Here is a 24040-nt window from a genome sequence, read left to right on the forward strand (position 1 = left end):
ACATATCACTTATTACTCCTTAAACTCTCTGTAAATCGCTTTGGATAAAAGCTTCTTTTAAATGACTAAATGTAAATGTAATCCTGTCTTGAAGCTGAAATGGTTGCTTAAATATGTTCAGGGGTTTACTTCATTACCTTCAGCCGTTTCAACAGTCACCTTTAGGACAGGTGCACTACCATCTCCATCACTCTTCTGGTATTGGCACAAACTCGACTCGCGCCCATCATTCACTGGAGTCATTTCTGGTCACGTTTTTTTCCTTAGAATTGCTTTTTCTTGCATTTTACTCTGTAACGGATGTGATTTTAGATATAACGAAGTACAAAACATCTCAAGTCAAATTACAGAATTTGAAAGCTACTTAAAAACCTACTCAAAACAGTAAAGTAGTTACTTTCCAACTCTGCCTTCAGGAACCATAAACAACATAAACATTAAACATTACTGTTCATGTATTATGATGCTTACTGTAACCTATGTTTTGGTGAAATTTTGTTTTGTGAGATTTGTTGGATATCATTAAAGTTATGGTAACAGTCTAGGTCATGCATTCTGTTTTCTTTACACTGTTAAACGTTGGCTTCTCAAGCTTAGCAAGGTCAACTTGTTGTTTTATTTCTGTGCTGGATTCACTCCGCCAGGGTTCGTACAGATTACAATTTTTTTTTCCAACATGGGTTCCCGTTTTGTAACAAGCGTTCTTAGTCCCTTAGGGACAAATCTCCCGGAAAAGCAAGCGGGGGCAAAAACCAAGCACTCCTACACGTCAACCAGCCAGCGAGAGAAAGAGCACACCCATCAAAGCCACTTCACTCGACTGACAGAAGTTTATCTGTGTTTGTTTGTTCACTGCATTTGGGTGATGAATGATATATAAACGCTGGATTTGGAGATGGTTTGAAGCTGATAGATGGAGCAGTCCAAGTGCTAAAAGATGCCGGACATGAACCACATGTCCTTCTGAAAAACGTTTATTGAATAACTAAACACATTTCATTAGAGTATATGCACACAGTACTGTAGTGTTTGTGTTGTCTTAAAGGCGCATCACACTGATCCAACTATAAATGTGTTTGTTGGAGTTCATTGGATCAGTGCTTTGGTCATCAGCAGTGTTTTATTGCCTCTATATGACACTGACACACACTGAACTCTTTTATTACATTCACAGACACGCCTGTTTTGCACACGTCTCTCAAACACACAACCAGGAAACTGGATTGAGAAAGTGAAAGTGTTGTTGAGCTGTTGGTGTGTGTCAATGAGAAGAAATGGCAGAAGCGAGTTTTTCAGAGGATCAGTTGATGTGTTCAGTGTGTTTGGATCTACTGAAGGATCCAGTGACGCTTCACTGTGGACACACTTACTGTATGAGATGTATCACAGACTGCTGGGATCAGGACGATCAGACGGGAATCTACAGCTGCCCTCAGTGCAGACAAACCTTCAGCCCTCGGCCTGTTCTAGGGAAGAATGTGGTGGTTGCTGAAATGGTGGAGAAACTGAAGAAGACCAAACTTTCTGATGTGTGTTACGCTGGAGCTGGAGATGTGGAGTGTGACGTCTGTACTGGAAGAAAACACAAAGCCATCAAATCCTGTCTGACGTGTCTGAAGTCTTACTGTCAAACTCATCTTGAACGTCATGAGGAATTTCACTCTGGAGATTCACACAAAATAGTGAGTGTGACTAGAAAACTGAAGGAGATGATCTGCCCTCAACATCAGAAGCTTCTGGAGGTTTTCTGTCGTACTGATCAGCAGTGCATTTGTTTGATGTGTTTGATGGATAAACATAAAAACCACGACACAGTTTCAGCGGCAGCACAGAGGACAGATGAAGAGGTCTGAAGTGAAATCACACACTGTTGTAGACTCTTAATGTTCACACATCATCACATGACTTATGAGCTTTATTTTCTTTGTCCTTCAGAAACACTTGAAGGAGACGCAGAGAAAGTTTCAGGAGAAGATCCATCAGAGAGAGAAAGATGTTCAGGAGCTGAGAGACGCTGTGGAGGGTCATAAGGTGACATGTGATGAGATCTGTGTGTGTGTGTAATGTGTTTGTGTAACTGTAATGTGTTTGTGTGTGTGTGTGTCTGTTTGTGTTTGTGTGTGTGTGTGTGTGAGTGAGTGTAACTGTAATGTGTGTGTGTGTGTGTGTCTGTTTGTATGTGTGTATGTGTGTGTGTGTGTGTCTGTGTGTGTAACTGTAATGTGTGTGTGTGTGTAACTGTAATGAGAGTGTGTAACTGTAATGTGTGTGTGTGTGTGTGTGTGTGTGTGTGTATGTGTGTAACTGTAATGTGTGTGTGTGTGTGTGTGTGAGTGTGTGTAACTGTAATGTGTGTGTGTGTGTGTGTGTGTGTGTGTAACTGTAATGTGTGTGTGTGTGTGTGTGAGTGTGTGTAACTGTAATGTGTGTGTGTGTGTGTGTGTGTGTGTGTGTGTGTAACTGTAATGTGTGTGTGTGTATGTGTGAGTGTGTGTAACTGTAATGTGTGTGTGTGTATGTGTGAGTGTGTGTAACTGTAATGTGTGTGTGTGTAACTGTAATGTGTGTGTGTGTGTGTGTGTGTGTGTAACTGTAACTGTAATGTTTGTGTGTAACAGCGGTGTGCACAGACAGCAGTGGAGGACTGTGAGATGATGTTGACTGAAGTGATGTCATTGATTGAGAGAAGACGCTCTGAGGTGACACAGCTGATCAGAGATCAGGAGACGGCTGCAGTGAGTCGAGCTGAAGGACTCTTGGAGCGACTCAAGCAGGAGATTGATGATCTGAGGAGGAGAGACGCTGAGCTGGACAAGATTTCACACACAGATGATCACATCACTTTCCTACAGGTCTGTGAAGTCTCTTTCATTCATCAACATTACACTGACAGTCTACACAACATCATAGATTGTGTCACTATTGCTTGATTTCATGTGAAGTCATGATGGGATTTGTGTGTTTATTTGATGGTGTAGAGTTTTCAGTCTCTCTCTGCACCTCCTGAATCTCCAGACGACATCAGTGTCACTTTCCTCTTTTCTTTTGATGATGTGAGAGAATCTGTCCGTCAGCTGAGAGACAAACTGCAGGATTTCTGCACACAGCACATGAGAAAGATCTCCGGTAAAACACTGGACATCTGACATCATATTAGAATGACAGTCCAGTGATATCATGAGATTGACACTGTTTCTATCTGCTGATTTCCACAGTCACACACACCATCACTGAGCCCAGGATCAGAGAGCACTTCCTACAATGTAAATAACACACAATAACACACACACACACACACACCTCCTCTAGAAGATCATCTCTCTGAACAATGAAAGAAAACATCAGCAGAGTTGATCATCAATCATTCAGAATCACACACTTCATGAAAATACATTCAGTCAGAAGAACATCTGGGACTCCTGACGTCTAGAGTTTCATATTTTATAAACACATATTCATCTTAACATGAGTTAAAAAAGCATTCAAATCACACAGAGCTTCTTCAGGACACTCATGCATGAAGAGTTCAGATACCAGACATTGATCAGATGTTTATTTTCATCTTTAAATTCATCATTCTGTAATGTGTTTGTTCTTCCTCAGATTCTCATCAGTTGACTCTGGATCTAAACACAGTGAATGAACTCCTCAGTCTGTCTGAGAGAAACACAAAGATCACAAACACTGAAACACTCCAGCAGTATCCTGATCATCCAGACAGATTTGATGTGCGTCAGGTGTTGTGTAGAGAGAGTGTGTGTGGACGCTGTTACTGGGAGATTGAGAGGACTGGTGTTGTGTGTATATCAGTGTCATATAAGAGCATCATCAGGAAGGGATGGAGTGAGTGTTGGTTTGGATATAATGATCAGTCCTGGAGTTTGATCTGTTATGACTCTAGTTACACATTCAAACACAATAACATCAACACTGAACTCCCTGTAAAGATCAGATGTGATAGAATAGGAGTGTATGTGGATGAGAGAGCAGGAATTCTGTCCTTCTACAGCGTCTCTGACACAATGACCCTCATCCACAGCATCAGCACCACATTCACTCATCCTCTCTATCCTGGATTTTATTTTAATATCAATTCATCAGTGAAACTGTGTGATCTATAGATTATAGAGAGATTCTACACGTCACAGATAACATGTCAGATATTAACATGAGTAAAATCTGCCTATATGAGGTGTAATAACAATTGTGATGTGAAATCATTAAACTGATCAAATACAGGATTAATAGAGTCATTACGTTCTTCTTCAGTATTGTTGTTTTTCTTCTTCACAATATAAGATAAAGCCGATACTATCATCACATAAACAACATGAGATGAACTCACAGTTTCTTTAGTTGTAACAGAAATGACATCATCTCTGTCAGTGAGTTTTGAGACAGCGGTGGAACAAAAGGTCTGGTGTTATCAGCTCACTGTTTTACATTCAACTTGATCTTCTTTATTATTTATAGCTGAGAATCATGCTGGCATAAATCTTTCAATCATGCTTTTGTATATTTCTCTTTAAGATCTTCCTTCACACTATTACTTTATGTAGATGTGATTATTCATGTGTTGTCTTTTGACTTTATGAATATAGCATTCTTTCTAAAGGCCTTCAGATGTTTTATTTGACAGTATTTGAGTTTGTTTTACTGTATTTATATTTGAGAAACACACACGCTTATATGCAGGTGTCAGTCCTGTACTGGAGGTGAAGACCCGCGTCAAAATAACTTCACAAGAAATCATCATTTCTCACTTCAGACTGTCAGAGATCGACTCTTTTTAGATGACGAGAGCCTTGAAAGGTCACGACATTGAGACAAAGGCATCGATAGACCACAACATGGCACAAGAGTCTCGATAGGCCACGATATTGAGACGGAGGCCAGGATAGGCTGAACAATAGACCAAGGCCTCGATAGGCCACGACATGGAGATGAAGCCTCAATACCGCATACAGAAGAGTGTAGTGACTTGTAATAGAACGCGATCGAAGAGTAATGAGACATCAGCACCAGTATATGTATGAAAAATACTTAGACATGATAAATAACAAATCCGCCGAAGCATGAGTGAAGCTTTATAATAGCATGATACTTAAGTGAAAATATGGGATCAGAATTGTTTCATTATTCTGTATAAATAAACTACGATTCGCAAATAAATATAGACAATTTCACAAACATTTTTTAAATCCACATATGCGCAAAAAGCGAACCATAAATACATTAGATGTTCCACAAAAATAAATGGAATTCACAAATAAATACAATAAAATTTGCATATAAAAAATATTTACAAATGTATTTTAATTATATTTATTTGTAGATCGCCTTCTTTACATTTGTGGATCGCTTTCTGTGCATTTGTGAATCGCTGCACGCATTTGTGGATCAGTGCGCGCATTTGTGGATCAGTACGCGCATTAGTGGATCAGTTCGCGCATTTGTAGATCAGTACGCGCATTTGTGGATCAGTTCGCGCATTTGTGGATCAGTACGCGCATTTGTGGATCAGTGCGCGCATCAGTGCGCGCATTTGTGGATCAGTACGCGCATTTGTGGATCAGTGCTTGCATTTGTGGATCAGTACGCGCATTTGTGGATCAGTACGCGCATTTGTTGATCAGTGCGCGCATTTGTGGATCAGTACGCGCATTTGTGGATCAGTACGCGCATTTGTGGATCAGTGCGCGCATTTTTGGATGGCTCTGTGCATTTGTGGATCAGTGCGCGCATCAGTGCGCGCATTTGTGGATCAGTACGCGCATTTGTGGATCAGTGCGCGCATTTGTGGATCAGTACGCGCATTGTTGGATGGCTCTGTGCATTTGTGGATCAGTGCGCGCATCAGTGCGCGCATTTGTGGATCAGTACGCGCATTTGTGGATCAGTGCGCGCATTTGTGGATCAGTACGCGCATTTGTGGATCAGTGCGCGCATCAGTGCGCGCATTTGTGGATCAGTACGCGCATTTGTGGATCAGTACGCGCATTTGTGGATCAGTGCGCTCATTTGTGGATCAGTACGCGCATTTGTGGATCAGTGCGCGCATTTGTGGATCAGTACGCGCATTTTTGGATGGATCAGTGCGCGCATTTGTGGATCAGTGCACGCATTTGTGGATCAGTGCGCGCATTTGTGGATCAGTGCGCGCATTTGTGCACTCAAAAAAAAAAATTTTGCTGTCTGTTCAATTTACTTAACTTGCTTAAGTTAAAGCAACACAGCCTTTGGAAAATATGGTTACAACATGATTGTTTTATGTTTAGTCATATAACTGAATCCATTCATGTTGGGACAACATAAAGGAGTTGTGTTAACATAAAATAGTTATAATAGGGCAGAGGACTTATATTTCCCAGCATGCTTTGCGTACACTGCATTTTGAGAGCAATTTTCTTAAATAAGTGTTTTATATCGTGCATTTTTCAGTAAAAATAAACACTTGTTAGTGTTTAATGTTCATTTATCTTAAAAATTTTAAAGAGTTAGTTATATTTTTGAGTTTGGTGGTTACCCTTGTTCAGAAAAGTGTTGCCTTTGGTTAGGTTGGCAGTCTTTAAATATTACAGAGTTTGTACAAGTTATTCTTGTTGAAAAAATGTTTTAATGTACATGCCTTTGATATTGAAAAGTAAAGGTAGTCTTTAGAGATAACACAAGTTGTTCTTGTTGGAAAATGTAGTAAAAATTATTGAATAAATTCATTGAATAAACAGGAACTGAATGAAACTGTAGAATTTATTTTGGTTGAACGTAAAAATATAAATTTTAGGATAACTGAAGTTAATTAACTCAATAGTTCAAAACAAAACAAAGCCTGTTAAATTGATTCAACTAAACAACATTGCTTTTACCTTAAGCAATTAACTTACATTTACTGAAATAAAAAAAATGTAATTTAATTTCAATGTAATCCAGTTACGTGCAACCAGTTGACATAAAAAAGTTAAGTTAGTCCAACATATTATTTTTTTGAGTGTGGATCAGTGCGCGCATTTGTGGATCAGTGCGCACATTTGTGGATTGGTCTCTGTGCATTTGTGGATCAGTGCGCACATTTGTGGATCAGTGCGCACATTTGTGGATCGCTCTCTGTGCATTTGTGGATTTTGAAACATTTCTAACGTCAAATCGTGCGCCCAATCCACAAATAGGTGGACTCCGCCCACTATCTACGCAAGCCAATCGGTTAACTTCCGCTTTTTTTTGTCCAATAGGCAACGTTCTAACTTCAGCCAATCACGTTTTGCTATGCACTAAGATGCAGGGAGCTAACATGGCGACTAGTGGCGGTCTAAAATATGTGTTATACTAAGAAATGATAATGGCCTCTTCTTTATTCTATGTAATGATCGCTTGTGTTCATATACATTGTCCGTATTGTTACATATATGCTTTATTTAAACGTGTATGACTTGATAACAGCGTGCACGGACTGGAAAACCCCGGTGACTAGGGAGTCATCTCGGTTTATCCCATTCCTGAATGATCTCTGCTGCTATCGCTACACTGTTCTGTTTACTGTCTAACTCTCTGCCATGCCAAAACTATATGATACCTGTTATATACATTAACAATAGCAAGCGTAGTCTTTAGTGGCAGCAGCGTAAGTAGACTATATTGTAAGATTATCATGTGGGACAAGTCTATCCACAATTCTCCACATAGAAATACTGTAGTCGTATTATACATTTACTAAACAGCTCACATAATGTGACAAGACACAGGTAACAAAATAATAAAAAATGAATATGTAATAGACAATACACATATGAAAAAAACCCAATACATGTCAAAAGAGAACCGGATGCTATATTTTATGCATGTGCCATACAAGTTATAGGTGCTATAAAAAATTTAACTAAATATGCCACTTCCGGTTTGGACGTTTTAGCGCCACCTCGCGACCGTGAATTGAAAATTCAACTTTTTTTCGATAATTATTTACATTCACAGTCAACAGAATTCATCAGCGTTGGTTTGGTTCCTATAGGGCAAAAATCCTGGGACTAGTTCATTTTTTTCATAAAATGCTAATTAGCGAAAAATCTATAATGGCGGAGATATCAGAGATATACGTTTTTTAAGTTTTGAGCCAGTGATTAAACTGATATAAGACACTTGGGTGTGCGACAAACGGTTTAGCAGTATCGAGCGCAAATGCGTTTGGTATTGCTATAGCGCCACCTATGGGTCGATATGAGTGGCTCCGTGTATCTGAGTAGCGACAAGGACCAAATCTCAGCTCTGTCGGCCTTACGGTTTGGGCTGCAGTATCAGTTTTATGGCAGAATAATAATAATAATAAGAAGAATAAAAATCTTAACAAATACAATAGGTTTCTAGCTCTTAGGCTCGAACCCTAACAAAATAATTGCCTTTTAATTGCAGGTCACTGGCATTGTAAACCAAAATCAACCGATCTCGTCATCCCGGGACTCCTTCCGCATATTTTCGGGGATCTCTGTATGAAAATGGCTTTACTGAAATGCCCAGTAATATCCAGTGCATTTTGTGCATTTGTATGGAGAACTCATTCATTTGTACAATTGGCTTCAATTCATTTTTATTTGGCAGTTTCATATTTTGCTTCATACTTTTTTCATCGAAGAAAAAGTTGTGTTGCCTCCCTTTCATTCTTAATGCCCCCGTTGTTGTTTTTTTTGCCATTAAATAATGGAAATAAACAGTATTTTAAAGCTGTTCTATGTCATTTAAAAGGCAGCAATATATACATAATTATAACCCAACAATAATTATTTATTTAGCACCAGGTAAAATGGAGACGTTTATCGTTTAACACGCTACTGAGAGCACTGCCACATCCATTATTATTATCTACAGTAAATTGATTATCTGCAGTTGTAGCCTATACCAATATGTACTATGGTAAGGTTCAAAAACACAAATTGTATAGGCTTACATCACTTACTTTTGGGGTTGAATTTAGGAATATATTGTGTGCACAGATCATAGTAAAAGAATGGACATCCTTTGTCATTGGAAAGAGTTAGACAGTAAACAGAACAGTGTAGCGATAGCAGCAGAGATTATTCAGGAATGGGATAAACCGAGATGACTGTAGAAATTACGTTTTATTTTGAATTATGAATGACATAGAAATTTAAAATGCTGATGATTTCCCCCACATTAATTCTGCAATCGTTATACTGGTAGTACACCGACAGACGGGGTTTTCCAGTCCGTGCACACTGTTATCAAGTCATACACGTTTAAATAAAGCATATATGTAACAATACGGACAATGTATATGAACACAAGCGATCATTACATAGAATAAAGAAGAGGCCATTATCATTTCTTAGTATAACACAGATTTTAGACCGCCACTAGTCGCCATGTTAGCTCCCTGCATCTTAGTGCATAGCAAAACGTGATTGGCTGAAGTTAGAACGTTGCCTATTGGACAAAAAAAAGCGGAGATTAACCGATTGGCTTGCGTAGATAGTGGGCGGAGTCCACCTATTTGTGGATTGTGCTCACGATTTGACGTTAGAAATGTTTCAAAATCCACAAATGCACAGAGAGCGATCCACAAATGTGCGCACTGATCCACAAATGTGTGCACTGATCCACAAATGCGCGCACTGATCCACACTCAAAAAAATAATATGTTGGACTAACTTAACTTTTTTATGTCAACTGGTTGCACGTAACTGGATTACATTGAAATTAAATTACATTTTTTTATTTCAGTAAATGTAAGTTAATTGCTTAAGGTAAAAGCAATGTTGTTTAGTTGAATCAATTTAACAGGCTTTGTTTTGTTTTGAACTATTGAGTTAATTAACTTCAGTTATCCTAAAATTTATTTAAAAGGCGGAGATTAACCGATTGGCTTGCGTAGATAGTGGGCGGAGTCCACCTATTTGTGGATTGTGCTCACGATTTGACGTTAGAAATGTTTCAAAATCCACAAATGCACAGAGACCAATCCACAAATGTGCGCACTGATCCACAAATGCACAGAGACCAATCCACAAATGCGCGCACTGATCCACAAATGCGCGCACTGATCCACAAATGTGCGCACTGATCCACAAATGTGCGCACTGATCCACAAATGCGCGCGCTGATCCACAAATGCGCGCACTGATCCACAAATGCGCGCACTGATCCACAAATGCGCGCACTGATCCACAAATGCACAGAGAGCCATCCACAAAAGCGCGTACTGATCCACAAATGCGCGCATAACAAATGCGCGTACTGATCCACAAATGCGCGTACTGATCCACAAATGTGCGCACTGATCCACAAATGCGCGTGCTGATCCACAAATGAGCGCACTGATCCACAAATAGCGCACTGATCCACAAATGCACAGAGAGCCATCCACAAAAGCGCGTACTGATCCACAAATGCGCGCATAACAAATGCGTGTACTGATCCACAAATGCGCGCACTGATCCACAAATGCACAGAGAGCCATCCACAAAAGCGCGTACTGATCCACAAATGCGCGCATAACAAATGCGCGTACTGATCCACAAATGCGCGTACTGATCCACAAAAGCGCGTACTGATCCACAAATGCACGTACTGATCCACAAATGCACGTACTGATCCACAAATGCGCGCACTGATCCACAAATGCGCGTACTGATCCACAAATGCGCGTACTGATCCACAAATGCGCGCACTGATCCACAAATGAGCGCACTGATCCACAAATGCGCGCACTGATCCACAAATGCGCGCACTGATCCACAAATGCGCGCACTGATCCACAAATGCACAGAGAGCCATCCACAAAAGCGCGTACTGATCCACAAATGCGCGCATAACAAATGCGCGTACTGATCCACAAATGCGCGCACTGATCCACAAAAGCGCGCACTGATCCACAAATGTGTGCAGCGATTCACAAATGCGCGTACTGATCCACAAATGTGCGCACTGATCCACAAATGCGCGTGCTGATCCACAAATGAGCGCACTGATCCACAAATGCGCGCACTGATCCACAAATCAGTGCGCATACTGATCCACAAATGCGCGCATAACAAATGCGCGTACTGATCCACAAATGCGCGTACTGATCCACAAAAGCGCGTACTGATCCACAAATGCACGTACTGATCCACAAATGCACGTACTGATCCACAAATGCACGTACTGATCCACAAATGTGCGTACTGATCCACAAATGCGCGCACTGATCCACAAATGCGCGCACTGATCCACAAATGCGCGTACTGATCCACAAATGTGCGTACTGATCCACAAATGCGCGCACTGATCCACAAATGCGCGCACTGATCCACAAAAGCGCGCACTGATCCACAAATGTGTGCAGCGATTCACAAATGCGCGTACTGATCCACAAATGTGCGCACTGATCCACAAATGCGCGTGCTGATCCACAAATGAGCGCACTGATCCACAAATGCGCGCACTGATCCACAAATGCGCGCACTGATCCACAAATGTGCGTACTGATCCACAAATGTGCGTACTGATCCACAAATGCGCGCACTGATCCACAAATGCGCGCACTGATCCACAAAAGCGCGCACTGATCCACAAATGTGTGCAGCGATTCACAAATGCGCGTACTGATCCACAAATGAGCGCACTGATCCACAAATCAGTGCGCGCATTTGATCCACAAATAGCGCACTGATCCACAAATGCACAGAGAGCCATCCACAAAAGCGCGTACTGATCCACAAATGCGCGTACTGATCCACAAAAGCGCGTACTGATCCACAAATGCACGTACTGATCCACAAATGCACGTACTGATCCACAAATGCACGTACTGATCCACAAATGCGCGCACTGATCCACAAATGCGCGCACTGATCCACAAATGAGCGCACTGATCCACAAATGCGCGCACTGATCCACAAATGCGCGCACTGATCCACAAATGCACAGAGAGCCATCCACAAAAGCGCGTACTGATCCACAAATGCGCGCATAACAAATGCGCGTACTGATCCACAAATGCGCGCACTGATCCACAAATGCGCGCATAACAAATGCGCGTACTGATCCACAAATGCGCGCACTGATCCACAAATGCGCGCACTGATCCACAAAAGCGCGCACTGATCCACAAATGTGTGCAGCGATCCACAAATGCGCGTACTGATCCACAAATGTGTGCAGCGATTCACAAATGCGCGTACTGATCCACAAATGTGCGTACTGATCCACAAATGCGCGCACTGATCCACAAATGCGCGCACTGATCCACAAATGCGCGCACTGATCCACAAATGCACAGAGAGCCATCCACAAAAGCGCGTACTGATCCACAAATGCGCGCACTGATCCACAAATGCACGTACTGATCCACAAATGCGCGCACTGATCCACAAATGCGCGCACTGATCCACAAAAGCGCGCACTGATCCACAAATGTGTGCAGCGATTCACAAATGCGCGTACTGATCCACAAATGTGCGCACTGATCCACAAATGCGCGTGCTGATCCACAAATGAGCGCACTGATCCACAAATGCGCGCACTGATCCACAAATGCGCGCACTGATCCACAAATGTGCGTACTGATCCACAAATGTGCGTACTGATCCACAAATGCGCGCACTGATCCACAAATGCGCGCACTGATCCACAAAAGCGCGCACTGATCCACAAATGTGTGCAGCGATTCACAAATGCGCGTACTGATCCACAAATGAGCGCACTGATCCACAAATCAGTGCGCGCATTTGATCCACAAATAGCGCACTGATCCACAAATGCACAGAGAGCCATCCACAAAAGCGCGTACTGATCCACAAATGCGCGTACTGATCCACAAAAGCGCGTACTGATCCACAAATGCACGTACTGATCCACAAATGCACGTACTGATCCACAAATGCACGTACTGATCCACAAATGCGCGCACTGATCCACAAATGCGCGCACTGATCCACAAATGAGCGCACTGATCCACAAATGCGCGCACTGATCCACAAATGCGCGCACTGATCCACAAATGCACAGAGAGCCATCCACAAAAGCGCGTACTGATCCACAAATGCGCGCATAACAAATGCGCGTACTGATCCACAAATGCGCGCACTGATCCACAAATGCGCGCATAACAAATGCGCGTACTGATCCACAAATGCGCGCACTGATCCACAAATGCGCGCACTGATCCACAAAAGCGCGCACTGATCCACAAATGTGTGCAGCGATCCACAAATGCGCGTACTGATCCACAAATGTGTGCAGCGATTCACAAATGCGCGTACTGATCCACAAATGTGCGTACTGATCCACAAATGCGCGCACTGATCCACAAATGCGCGCACTGATCCACAAATGCGCGCACTGATCCACAAATGCACAGAGAGCCATCCACAAAAGCGCGTACTGATCCACAAATGCGCGCACTGATCCACAAATGCACGTACTGATCCACAAATGCGCGCACTGATCCACAAATGCGCGCACTGATCCACAAAAGCGCGCACTGATCCACAAATGTGTGCAGCGATTCACAAATGCGCGTACTGATCCACAAATGTGCGTACTGATCCACAAATGCGCGCACTGATCCACAAATGCGCGCACTGATCCACAAATGCGCGCACTGATCCACAAATGCGCGCACTGATCAACAAAAGCGCGCACTGATCCACAAATGTGTGCAGCGATTCACAAATGCGCGTACTGATCCACAAATGTGCGTACTGATCCACAAATGCGCGCACTGATCCACAAATGCGCGCACTGATCCACAAATGCGCGCACTGATCCACAAATGCGCGTACTGATCCACAAATGCGCGCACTGATCCACAAATGCGCGCACTGATCCACAAAAGCGCGCACTGATCCACAAATGTGTGCAGCGATTCACAAATGCGCGTACTGATCCACAAATGAGCGCACTGATCCACAAATGCGCGCACTGATCCACAAATGCACAGAGAGCCATCCACAAATGCGCGTACTGATCCACAAATGTGCGTACTGATCCACAAATGCGCGCACTGATCCACAAATGCGCGCACTGATCCACAAAAGCGCGCACTGATCCACAAATGTGTGCAGCGATTCACAAATGCGCGTACTGATCCACAAATGCGCGCACTGATCCACAAAAGCGCGCACTGATCCACAAATGTGTGCAGCGATCCACAAATGCGCGTACTGATCCACAAATGTGTGCAGCGATTCACAAATGCGCGTACTGATCCACAAATGTGCGTACTGATCCACAAATGCGCGCACTGATCCACAAATGCGCGCACTGATCCACAAATGCGCGCACTGATCCACAAATGCACAGAGAGCCATCCACAAAAGCGCGTACTGATCCACAAATGCGCGCACTGATCCACAAATGCACGTACTGATCCACAAATGCGCGCACTGATCCACAAATGCGCGCACTGATCCACAAAAGCGCGCACTGATCCACAAATGTGTGCAGCGATTCACAAATGCGCGTACTGATCCACAAATGTGCGTACTGATCCACAAATGCGCGCACTGATCCACAAATGCGCGCACTGATCCACAAATGCGCGCACTGATCCACAAATGCGCGCACTGATCCACAAAAGCGCGCACTGATCCACAAATGTGTGCAGCGATTCACAAATGCGCGTACTGATCCACAAATGTGCGTACTGATCCACAAATGCGCGCACTGATCCACAAATGCGCGCACTGATCCACAAATGCGCGCACTGATCCACAAATGCGCGCACTGATCCACAAATGTGCGTACTGATCCACAAATGCGCGCACTGATCCACAAATGCGCGCACTGATCCACAAAAGCGCGCACTGATCCACAAATGTGTGCAGCGATTCACAAATGCGCGTACTGATCCACAAATGAGCGCACTGATCCACAAATGCGCGCACTGATCCACAAATGCACAGAGAGCCATCCACAAATGCGCGTACTGATCCACAAATGTGCGTACTGATCCACAAATGCGCGCACTGATCCACAAATGCGCGCACTGATCCACAAAAGCGCGCACTGATCCACAAATGTGTGCAGCGATTCACAAATGCGCGTACTGATCCACAAATGCGCGCACTGATCCACAAAAGCGCGCACTGATCCACAAATGTGTGCAGCGATCCACAAATGCGCGTACTGATCCACAAATGTGTGCAGCGATTCACAAATGCGCGTACTGATCCACAAATGTGCGTACTGATCCACAAATGCGCGCACTGATCCACAAATGCGCGCACTGATCCACAAATGCGCGCACTGATCCACAAATGCACAGAGAGCCATCCACAAAAGCGCGTACTGATCCACAAATGCGCGCACTGATCCACAAATGCACGTACTGATCCACAAATGCGCGCACTGATCCACAAATGCGCGCACTGATCCACAAAAGCGCGCACTGATCCACAAATGTGTGCAGCGATTCACAAATGCGCGTACTGATCCACAAATGTGCGTACTGATCCACAAATGCGCGCACTGATCCACAAATGCGCGCACTGATCCACAAATGCGCGCACTGATCCACAAAAGCGCGCACTGATCTACAAATGTGTGCAGCGATTCACAAATGCGCGTACTGATCCACAAATGTGCGTACTGATCCACAAATGCGCGCACTGATCCACAAATGCGCGCACTGATCCACAAATGCGCGCACTGATCCACAAAAGCGCGCACTGATCCACAAATGTGTGCAGCGATCCACAAATGCGCGTACTGATCCACAAATGTGTGCAGCGATTCACAAATGCGCGTACTGATCCACAAATGTGCGTACTGATCCACAAATGCGCGCACTGATCCACAAATGCGCGCACTGATCCACAAATGCGCGCACTGATCCACAAATGCACAGAGAGCCATCCACAAAAGCGCGTACTGATCCACAAATGCGCGCACTGATCCACAAATGCACGTACTGATCCACAAATGCGCGCACTGATCCACAAATGCGCGCACTGATCCACAAAAGCGCGCACTGATCCACAAATGTGTGCAGCGATTCACAAATGCGCGTACTGATCCACAAATGTGCGTACTGATCCACAAATGCGCGCACTGATCCACAAATGCGCGCACTGATCCACAAATGCGCGCACTGATCCACAAATGCGCGCACTGATCCACAAAAGCGCGCACTGATCCACAAATGTGTGCAGCGATTCACAAATGCGCGTACTGATCCACAAATGTGCGTACTGATCCACAAATGCGCGCACTGATCCACAAATGCGCGCACTGATCCACAAATGCGCGCACTGATCCACAAATGCGCGTACTGATCCACAAATGTGCGTACTGATCCACAAATGCGCGCACTGATCCACAAATGCGCGCACTGATCCACAAAAGCGCGCACTGATCCACAAATGTGTGCAGCGATTCACAAATGCGCGTACTGATCCACAAATGAGCGCACTGATCCACAAATGCGCGCACTGATCCACAAATGCACAGAGAGCCATCCACAAATGCGCGTACTGATCCACAAATGTGCGTACTGATCCACAAATGCGCGCACTGATCCACAAATGCGCGCACTGATCCACAAATGCGCGTACTGATCCACAAATGAGCGCACTGATCAACAAAAGCGCGCACTGATCCACAAATGTGTGCAGCGATTCACAAATGCGCGTACTGATCCACAAATGTGCGTACTGATCCACAAATGCGCGCACTGATCCACAAATGCGCGCACTGATCCACAAATGCGCGCACTGATCCACAAATGCGCGTACTGATCCACAAATGCGCGCACTGATCCACAAATGCGCGCACTGATCCACAAAAGCGCGCACTGATCCACAAATGTGTGCAGCGATTCACAAATGCGCGTACTGATCCACAAATGAGCGCACTGATCCACAAATGCGCGCACTGATCCACAAATGCACAGAGAGCCATCCACAAATGCGCGTACTGATCCACAAATGTGCGTACTGATCCACAAATGCGCGCACTGATCCACAAATGCGCGTACTGATCCACAAATGTGCGTACTGATCCACAAATGCGCGCACTGATCCACAAATGCGCGCACTGATCCACAAAAGCGCGCACTGATCCACAAATGTGTGCAGCGATTCACAAATGCGCGTACTGATCCACAAATGCGCGCACTGATCCACAAAAGCGCGCACTGATCCACAAATGTGTGCAGCGATCCACAAATGCGCGTACTGATCCACAAATGTGTGCAGCGATTCACAAATGCGCGTACTGATCCACAAATGTGCGTACTGATCCACAAATGCGCGCACTGATCCACAAATGCGCGCACTGATCCACAAATGCGCGCACTGATCCACAAATGCACAGAGAGCCATCCACAAAAGCGCGTACTGATCCACAAATGCGCGCACTGATCCACAAATGCACGTACTGATCCACAAATGCGCGCACTGATCCACAAATGCGCGCACTGATCCACAAAAGCGCGCACTGATCCACAAATGTGTGCAGCGATTCACAAATGCGCGTACTGATCCACAAATGTGCGTACTGATCCACAAATGCGCGCACTGATCCACAAATGCGCGCACTGATCCACAAATGCGCGCACTGATCCACAAATGCGCGCACTGATCCACAAAAGCGCGCACTGATCCACAAATGTGTGCAGCGATTCACAAATGCGCGTACTGATCCACAAATGTGCGTACTGATCCACAAATGCGCGCACTGATCCACAAATGCGCGCACTGATCCACAAATGCGCGCACTGATCCACAAATGCGCGTACTGATCCACAAATGTGCGTACTGATCCACAAATGCGCGCACTGATCCACAAATGCGCGCACTGATCCACAAAAGCGCGCACTGATCCACAAATGTGTGCAGCGATTCACAAATGCGCGTACTGATCCACAAATGAGCGCACTGATCCACAAATGCGCGCACTGATCCACAAATGCACAGAGAGCCATCCACAAATGCGCGTACTGATCCACAAATGTGCGTACTGATCCACAAATGCGCGCACTGATCCACAAATGCGCGCACTGATCCACAAAAGCGCGCACTGATCCACAAATGTGTGCAGCGATTCACAAATGCGCGTACTGATCCACAAATGCGCGCACTGATCCACAAAAGCGCGCACTGATCCACAAATGTGTGCAGCGATCCACAAATGCGCGTACTGATCCACAAATGTGTGCAGCGATTCACAAATGCGCGTACTGATCCACAAATGTGCGTACTGATCCACAAATGCGCGCACTGATCCACAAATGCGCGCACTGATCCACAAATGCGCGCACTGATCCACAAATGCACAGAGAGCCATCCACAAAAGCGCGTACTGATCCACAAATGCGCGCACTGATCCACAAATGCACGTACTGATCCACAAATGCGCGCACTGATCCACAAATGCGCGCACTGATCCACAAAAGCGCGCACTGATCCACAAATGTGTGCAGCGATTCACAAATGCGCGTACTGATCCACAAATGTGCGTACTGATCCACAAATGCGCGCACTGATCCACAAATGCGCGCACTGATCCACAAATGCGCGCACTGATCCACAAAAGCGCGCACTGATCTACAAATGTGTGCAGCGATTCACAAATGCGCGTACTGATCCACAAATGTGCGTACTGATCCACAAATGCGCGCACTGATCCACAAATGCGCGCACTGATCCACAAATGCGCGCACTGATCCACAAAAGCGCGCACTGATCCACAAATGTGTGCAGCGATCCACAAATGCGCGTACTGATCCACAAATGTGTGCAGCGATTCACAAATGCGCGTACTGATCCACAAATGTGCGTACTGATCCACAAATGCGCGCACTGATCCACAAATGCGCGCACTGATCCACAAATGCGCGCACTGATCCACAAATGCACAGAGAGCCATCCACAAAAGCGCGTACTGATCCACAAATGCGCGCACTGATCCACAAATGCACGTACTGATCCACAAATGCGCGCACTGATCCACAAATGCGCGCACTGATCCACAAAAGCGCGCACTGATCCACAAATGTGTGCAGCGATTCACAAATGCGCGTACTGATCCACAAATGTGCGTACTGATCCACAAATGCGCGCACTGATCCACAAATGCGCGCACTGATCCACAAATGCGCGCACTGATCCACAAATGCGCGCACTGATCCACAAAAGCGCGCACTGATCCACAAATGTGTGCAGCGATTCACAAATGCGCGTACTGATCCACAAATGTGCGTACTGATCCACAAATGCGCGCACTGATCCACAAATGCGCGCACTGATCCACAAATGCGCGCACTGATCCACAAATGCGCGTACTGATCCACAAATGTGCGTACTGATCCACAAATGCGCGCACTGATCCACAAATGCGCGCACTGATCCACAAAAGCGCGCACTGATCCACAAATGTGTGCAGCGATTCACAAATGCGCGTACTGATCCACAAATGAGCGCACTGATCCACAAATGCGCGCACTGATCCACAAATGCACAGAGAGCCATCCACAAATGCGCGTACTGATCCACAAATGTGCGTACTGATCCACAAATGCGCGCACTGATCCACAAATGCGCGCACTGATCCACAAAAGCGCGCACTGATCCACAAATGTGTGCAGCGATTCACAAATGCGCGTACTGATCCACAAATGCGCGCACTGATCCACAAAAGCGCGCACTGATCCACAAATGTGTGCAGCGATTCACAAATGCGCGTACTGATCCACAAATGCGCGCACTGATCCACAAAAGCGCGCACTGATCCACAAATGTGTGCAGCGATCCACAAATGCGCGTACTGATCCACAAATGTGTGCAGCGATTCACAAATGCGCGTACTGATCCACAAATGTGCGTACTGATCCACAAATGCGCGCACTGATCCACAAATGCGCGCACTGATCCACAAATGCACGTACTGATCCACAAATGCGCGCACTGATCCACAAATGCGCGCACTGATCCACAAAAGCGCGCACTGATCCACAAATGTGTGCAGCGATTCACAAATGCGCGTACTGATCCACAAATGTGCGTACTGATCCACAAATGCGCGCACTGATCCACAAATGCGCGCACTGATCCACAAATGCGCGCACTGATCCACAAAAGCGCGCACTGATCTACAAATGTGTGCAGCGATTCACAAATGCGCGTACTGATCCACAAATGTGCGTACTGATCCACAAATGCGCGCACTGATCCACAAATGCGCGCACTGATCCACAAATGCGCGCACTGATCCACAAATGCGCGTACTGATCCACAAATGTGCGTACTGATCCACAAATGCGCGCACTGATCCACAAATGCGCGCACTGATCCACAAAAGCGCGCACTGATCCACAAATGTGTGCAGCGATTCACAAATGCGCGTACTGATCCACAAATGAGCGCACTGATCCACAAATGCGCGCACTGATCCACAAATGCACAGAGAGCCATCCACAAATGCGCGTACTGATCCACAAATGTGCGTACTGATCCACAAATGCGCGCACTGATCCACAAATGCGCGCACTGATCCACAAAAGCGCGCACTGATCCACAAATGTGTGCAGCGATTCACAAATGCGCGTACTGATCCACAAATGCGCGCACTGATCCACAAAAGCGCGCACTGATCCACAAATGTGTGCAGCGATCCACAAATGCGCGTACTGATCCACAAATGTGTGCAGCGATTCACAAATGCGCGTACTGATCCACAAATGTGCGTACTGATCCACAAATGCGCGCACTGATCCACAAATGCGCGCACTGATCCACAAATGCGCGCACTGATCCACAAATGCACAGAGAGCCATCCACAAAAGCGCGTACTGATCCACAAATGCGCGCACTGATCCACAAATGCACGTACTGATCCACAAATGCGCGCACTGATCCACAAATGCGCGCACTGATCCACAAAAGCGCGCACTGATCCACAAATGTGTGCAGCGATTCACAAATGCGCGTACTGATCCACAAATGTGCGTACTGATCCACAAATGCGCGCACTGATCCACAAATGCGCGCACTGATCCACAAATGCGCGCACTGATCCACAAAAGCGCGCACTGATCCACAAATGTGTGCAGCGATTCACAAATGCGCGTACTGATCCACAAATGTGCGTACTGATCCACAAATGCGCGCACTGATCCACAAATGCACAGAGAGCCATCCACAAATGCGCGTACTGATCCACAAATGTGCGTACTGATCCACAAATGCGCGCACTGATCCACAAATGCGCGCACTGATCCACAAAAGCGCGCACTGATCCACAAATGTGTGCAGCGATTCACAAATGCGCGTACTGATCCACAAATGCGCGCACTGATCCACAAATGCGCGCACTGATCCACAAATGCACAGAGAGCCATCCACAAAAGCGCGTACTGATCCACAAATGCGCGTACTGATCCACAAAAGCGCGTACTGATCCACAAATGCGCGCACTGATCCACAAAAGCGCGCACTGATCCACAAATGCGCTTAGTGATCCACAAATGCACGTACTGATCCACAAATGCGCGCACTGATCCACAAATGAGCGCACTGATCCACAAATGCGCGCACTGATCCACAAATGCGCGCACTGATCCACAAATGCGCGCACTGATCCACAAATGCACAGAGAGCCATCCACAAAAGCGCGTACTGATCCACAAATGCGCGTACTGATCCACAAAAGCGCGCACTGATCCACAAATGCGCGCACTGATCCACAAAAGCGCGCACTGATCCACAAATGCGCTTAGTGATCCACAAATGCACGTACTGATCCACAAATGCGCGCACTGATCCACAAATGAGCGCACTGATCCACAAATGCGCGCACTGATCCACAAATGCGCGCACTGATCCACAAATGCGCGCACTGATCCACAAATGCACAGAGAGCCATCCACAAAAGCGCGTACTGATCCACAAATGCGCGCACTGATCCACAAATGCGCGCACTGATCCACAAATGCGCGCACTGATCCACAAAAGCGCGTACTGATCCACAAATGCGCGTACTGATCCACAAAAGCGCGTACTGATCCACAAATGCACGTACTGATCCACAAATGCACGTACTGATCCACAAATGCGCGTACTGATCCACAAATGAGCGCACTGATCCACAAATGCATAGAGAGCCATCCACAAAAGCGCGTACTGATCCACAAATGCGCGTACTGATCCACAAATGCGCGTACTGATCCACAAATGTGTGCAGCGATTCACAAATGCGCGTACTGATCCACAAATGTGCGTACTGATCCACAAATGCGCGCACTGATCCACAAATGCGCGCACTGATCCACAAATGCACAGAGAGCCATCCACAAAAGCGCGTACTGATCCACAAATGCGCGCACTGATCCACAAATGCGCGCACTGATCCACAAAAGCGCGCACTGATCCACAAATGCGCGCATAGCAAATGCGCGTACTGATCCACAAATGCGCGCACTGATCCACAAATGCGCGTACTGATCCACAAATACGCGCACTGATCCACAAATGCGCGCACTGATCCACAAAAGCGCGCACTGATCCACAAATGCGTGCAGCGATTCACAAATGCACAGAAAGCGATCCACAAATGTGAAGAAGGCGATCTACAAATAAATATAATTAAAATACATTTGTAAATATTTTTTATATGCAAATTTTATTGTATTTATTTGTGAATTCCATTTATTTTTGTGGAACATCTAATGTATTTATGGTTCGCTTTTTGCGCATATGTGGATTTAAAAATGTTTGTGAAATTGTCTATATTTATTTGCGAATCGTAGTTTATCTATACAGAATAATGAAACAATTCTGATCCCATACTCGATAGGCCAGAATAAATAGACGAAGGATTCAATATGCCATAGCATGGAGATGAATCTGAGTAATGAATGTGATCAAAGAGTAAAAATGAGAAAACAAGACACCATCACCAGTACATGGATGAAAAATACATAGATCGTGACTTGAGTTTGGTGAGCCTTTAACTTCACTTATCCAGAGCTGGAGTCCTGTCATGAAGTACTTAGGCTTTAGGATGAGTTTATTGATGGAGCTAAAATAAACTTAAAAATGATCATAGTACTTATGTGAAATGTATACCAGCAGCCTTAAGGTATGAAGGTTTAAGGTACATTTTTTGGAATTCATAATCTGCTCTTGCAGTCTAGTTCGCTACGGGATCACAGTCTGGTTTGAAAATTTATCTGTTCAATGAAAGAACAGTTTGACTCATGTCCACAAAACAGCCATGACATCATTGGATTAAACAATAGGAGAGCACGCAGACTTTATATGAACAGGCAGTGATGAGAAAAACAATAATAATATTTTGATAATTATATATTGTCTGTTAAAATCCGAGGACCAAAAAACATTCGTCCAATCAAAATGTTCTGGCCGAAGACTGTGACTGGTAATGTGTACATTTTCAGCCAACCTACTTTGCATAACATCATAGTCATCAGTGCGCTCACGTCCACTGTGTCAATGTAGGGACAATAAAATACAATCAAACTTTCCTACGGAACCCACAATAAGTAATTTTCAAAACGAAAGTCCGTTTTTTAAAAAGCAGTGATGTCTGGATTATGAAAAAGGAAAAACTGGAATTATCATCGGTTAAGCTTTTACATGATGAAGACAGCTACTCAGAAAGATGATACCATGATTGCTCTCTTTCTTTTGGACAGGTACTGTATGTACATGCTTCGAGAAGAATTTAATGGATTTAGTTTCTATTTCTTTACATAGATTTATAAAATACATTAATGTGTGTGGAGGAGGCGTGGCTTTGGACGCCCAATCGCATAGAGGCTGGTATTATAAATTCAGTGCTAGCAGGCTAAAGTTAGCACCTTTCTAAATCAACCACCCCACCTTTAAATCCCAGTAATGGGCAATGACACTTCCACTGAAACGCGTAATAATCCAATAAACTCAACCGGGAGTGAAAATAAAATAGTGGGGATAGAAAAAAGTGTCCAATTTTAGTCTGGTTGAGTGTTGGTTGGCTGTAGTTATCAGCAGGTGGATTGCCCATCATCACAAGTATCTGGGTGAACTGAAAAGCATCAGGCCAGAAGTGG

The 24040-nt window shown here is 45.1% G+C and overlaps 1 protein-coding gene across 1 annotated transcript; it reads left to right on the forward strand.

Moving 5' to 3' along the window:
- Positions 1 to 1203: 1203 nt before the first annotated feature.
- Positions 1204 to 4523, forward strand: LOC130415972 (tripartite motif-containing protein 16-like). The gene is made up of 6 exons (XM_056742014.1): positions 1204 to 1847; positions 1936 to 2031; positions 2619 to 2852; positions 2979 to 3126; positions 3216 to 3263; positions 3604 to 4523. The coding sequence occupies exons 1-6, from the start codon at positions 1275 to 1277 to the stop codon at positions 4119 to 4121; spliced, it is 1617 nt and encodes a 538-aa protein (XP_056597992.1). The 5' UTR covers positions 1204 to 1274; the 3' UTR covers positions 4122 to 4523.
- Positions 4524 to 24040: the final 19517 nt, after the last annotated feature.

Source organism: Triplophysa dalaica, chromosome 25 (genome assembly GCF_015846415.1).
Source record: "Triplophysa dalaica isolate WHDGS20190420 chromosome 25, ASM1584641v1, whole genome shotgun sequence".
NCBI lineage: Eukaryota > Metazoa > Chordata > Actinopteri > Cypriniformes > Nemacheilidae > Triplophysa > Triplophysa dalaica.

What these genes read in the sequence shown, in the direction of transcription:
- LOC130415972 (XM_056742014.1), top strand. Translation starts at nt 1,275, where the DNA reads ATGGCAGAAGCGAGTTTTTCAGAGGATCAGTTGATGTGTTCAGTGTGT. An exon ending in ACGCTGTGGAGGGTCATAAG is followed by an intron (nt 2,032 to 2,618) that starts GTGACATGTGAT and finishes TGTGTGTAACAG; the next exon opens with CGGTGTGCACAGACAGCAGT. An exon ending in CAGAGAGCACTTCCTACAAT is followed by an intron (nt 3,264 to 3,603) that starts GTAAATAACACA and finishes GTTCTTCCTCAG; the next exon opens with ATTCTCATCAGTTGACTCTG.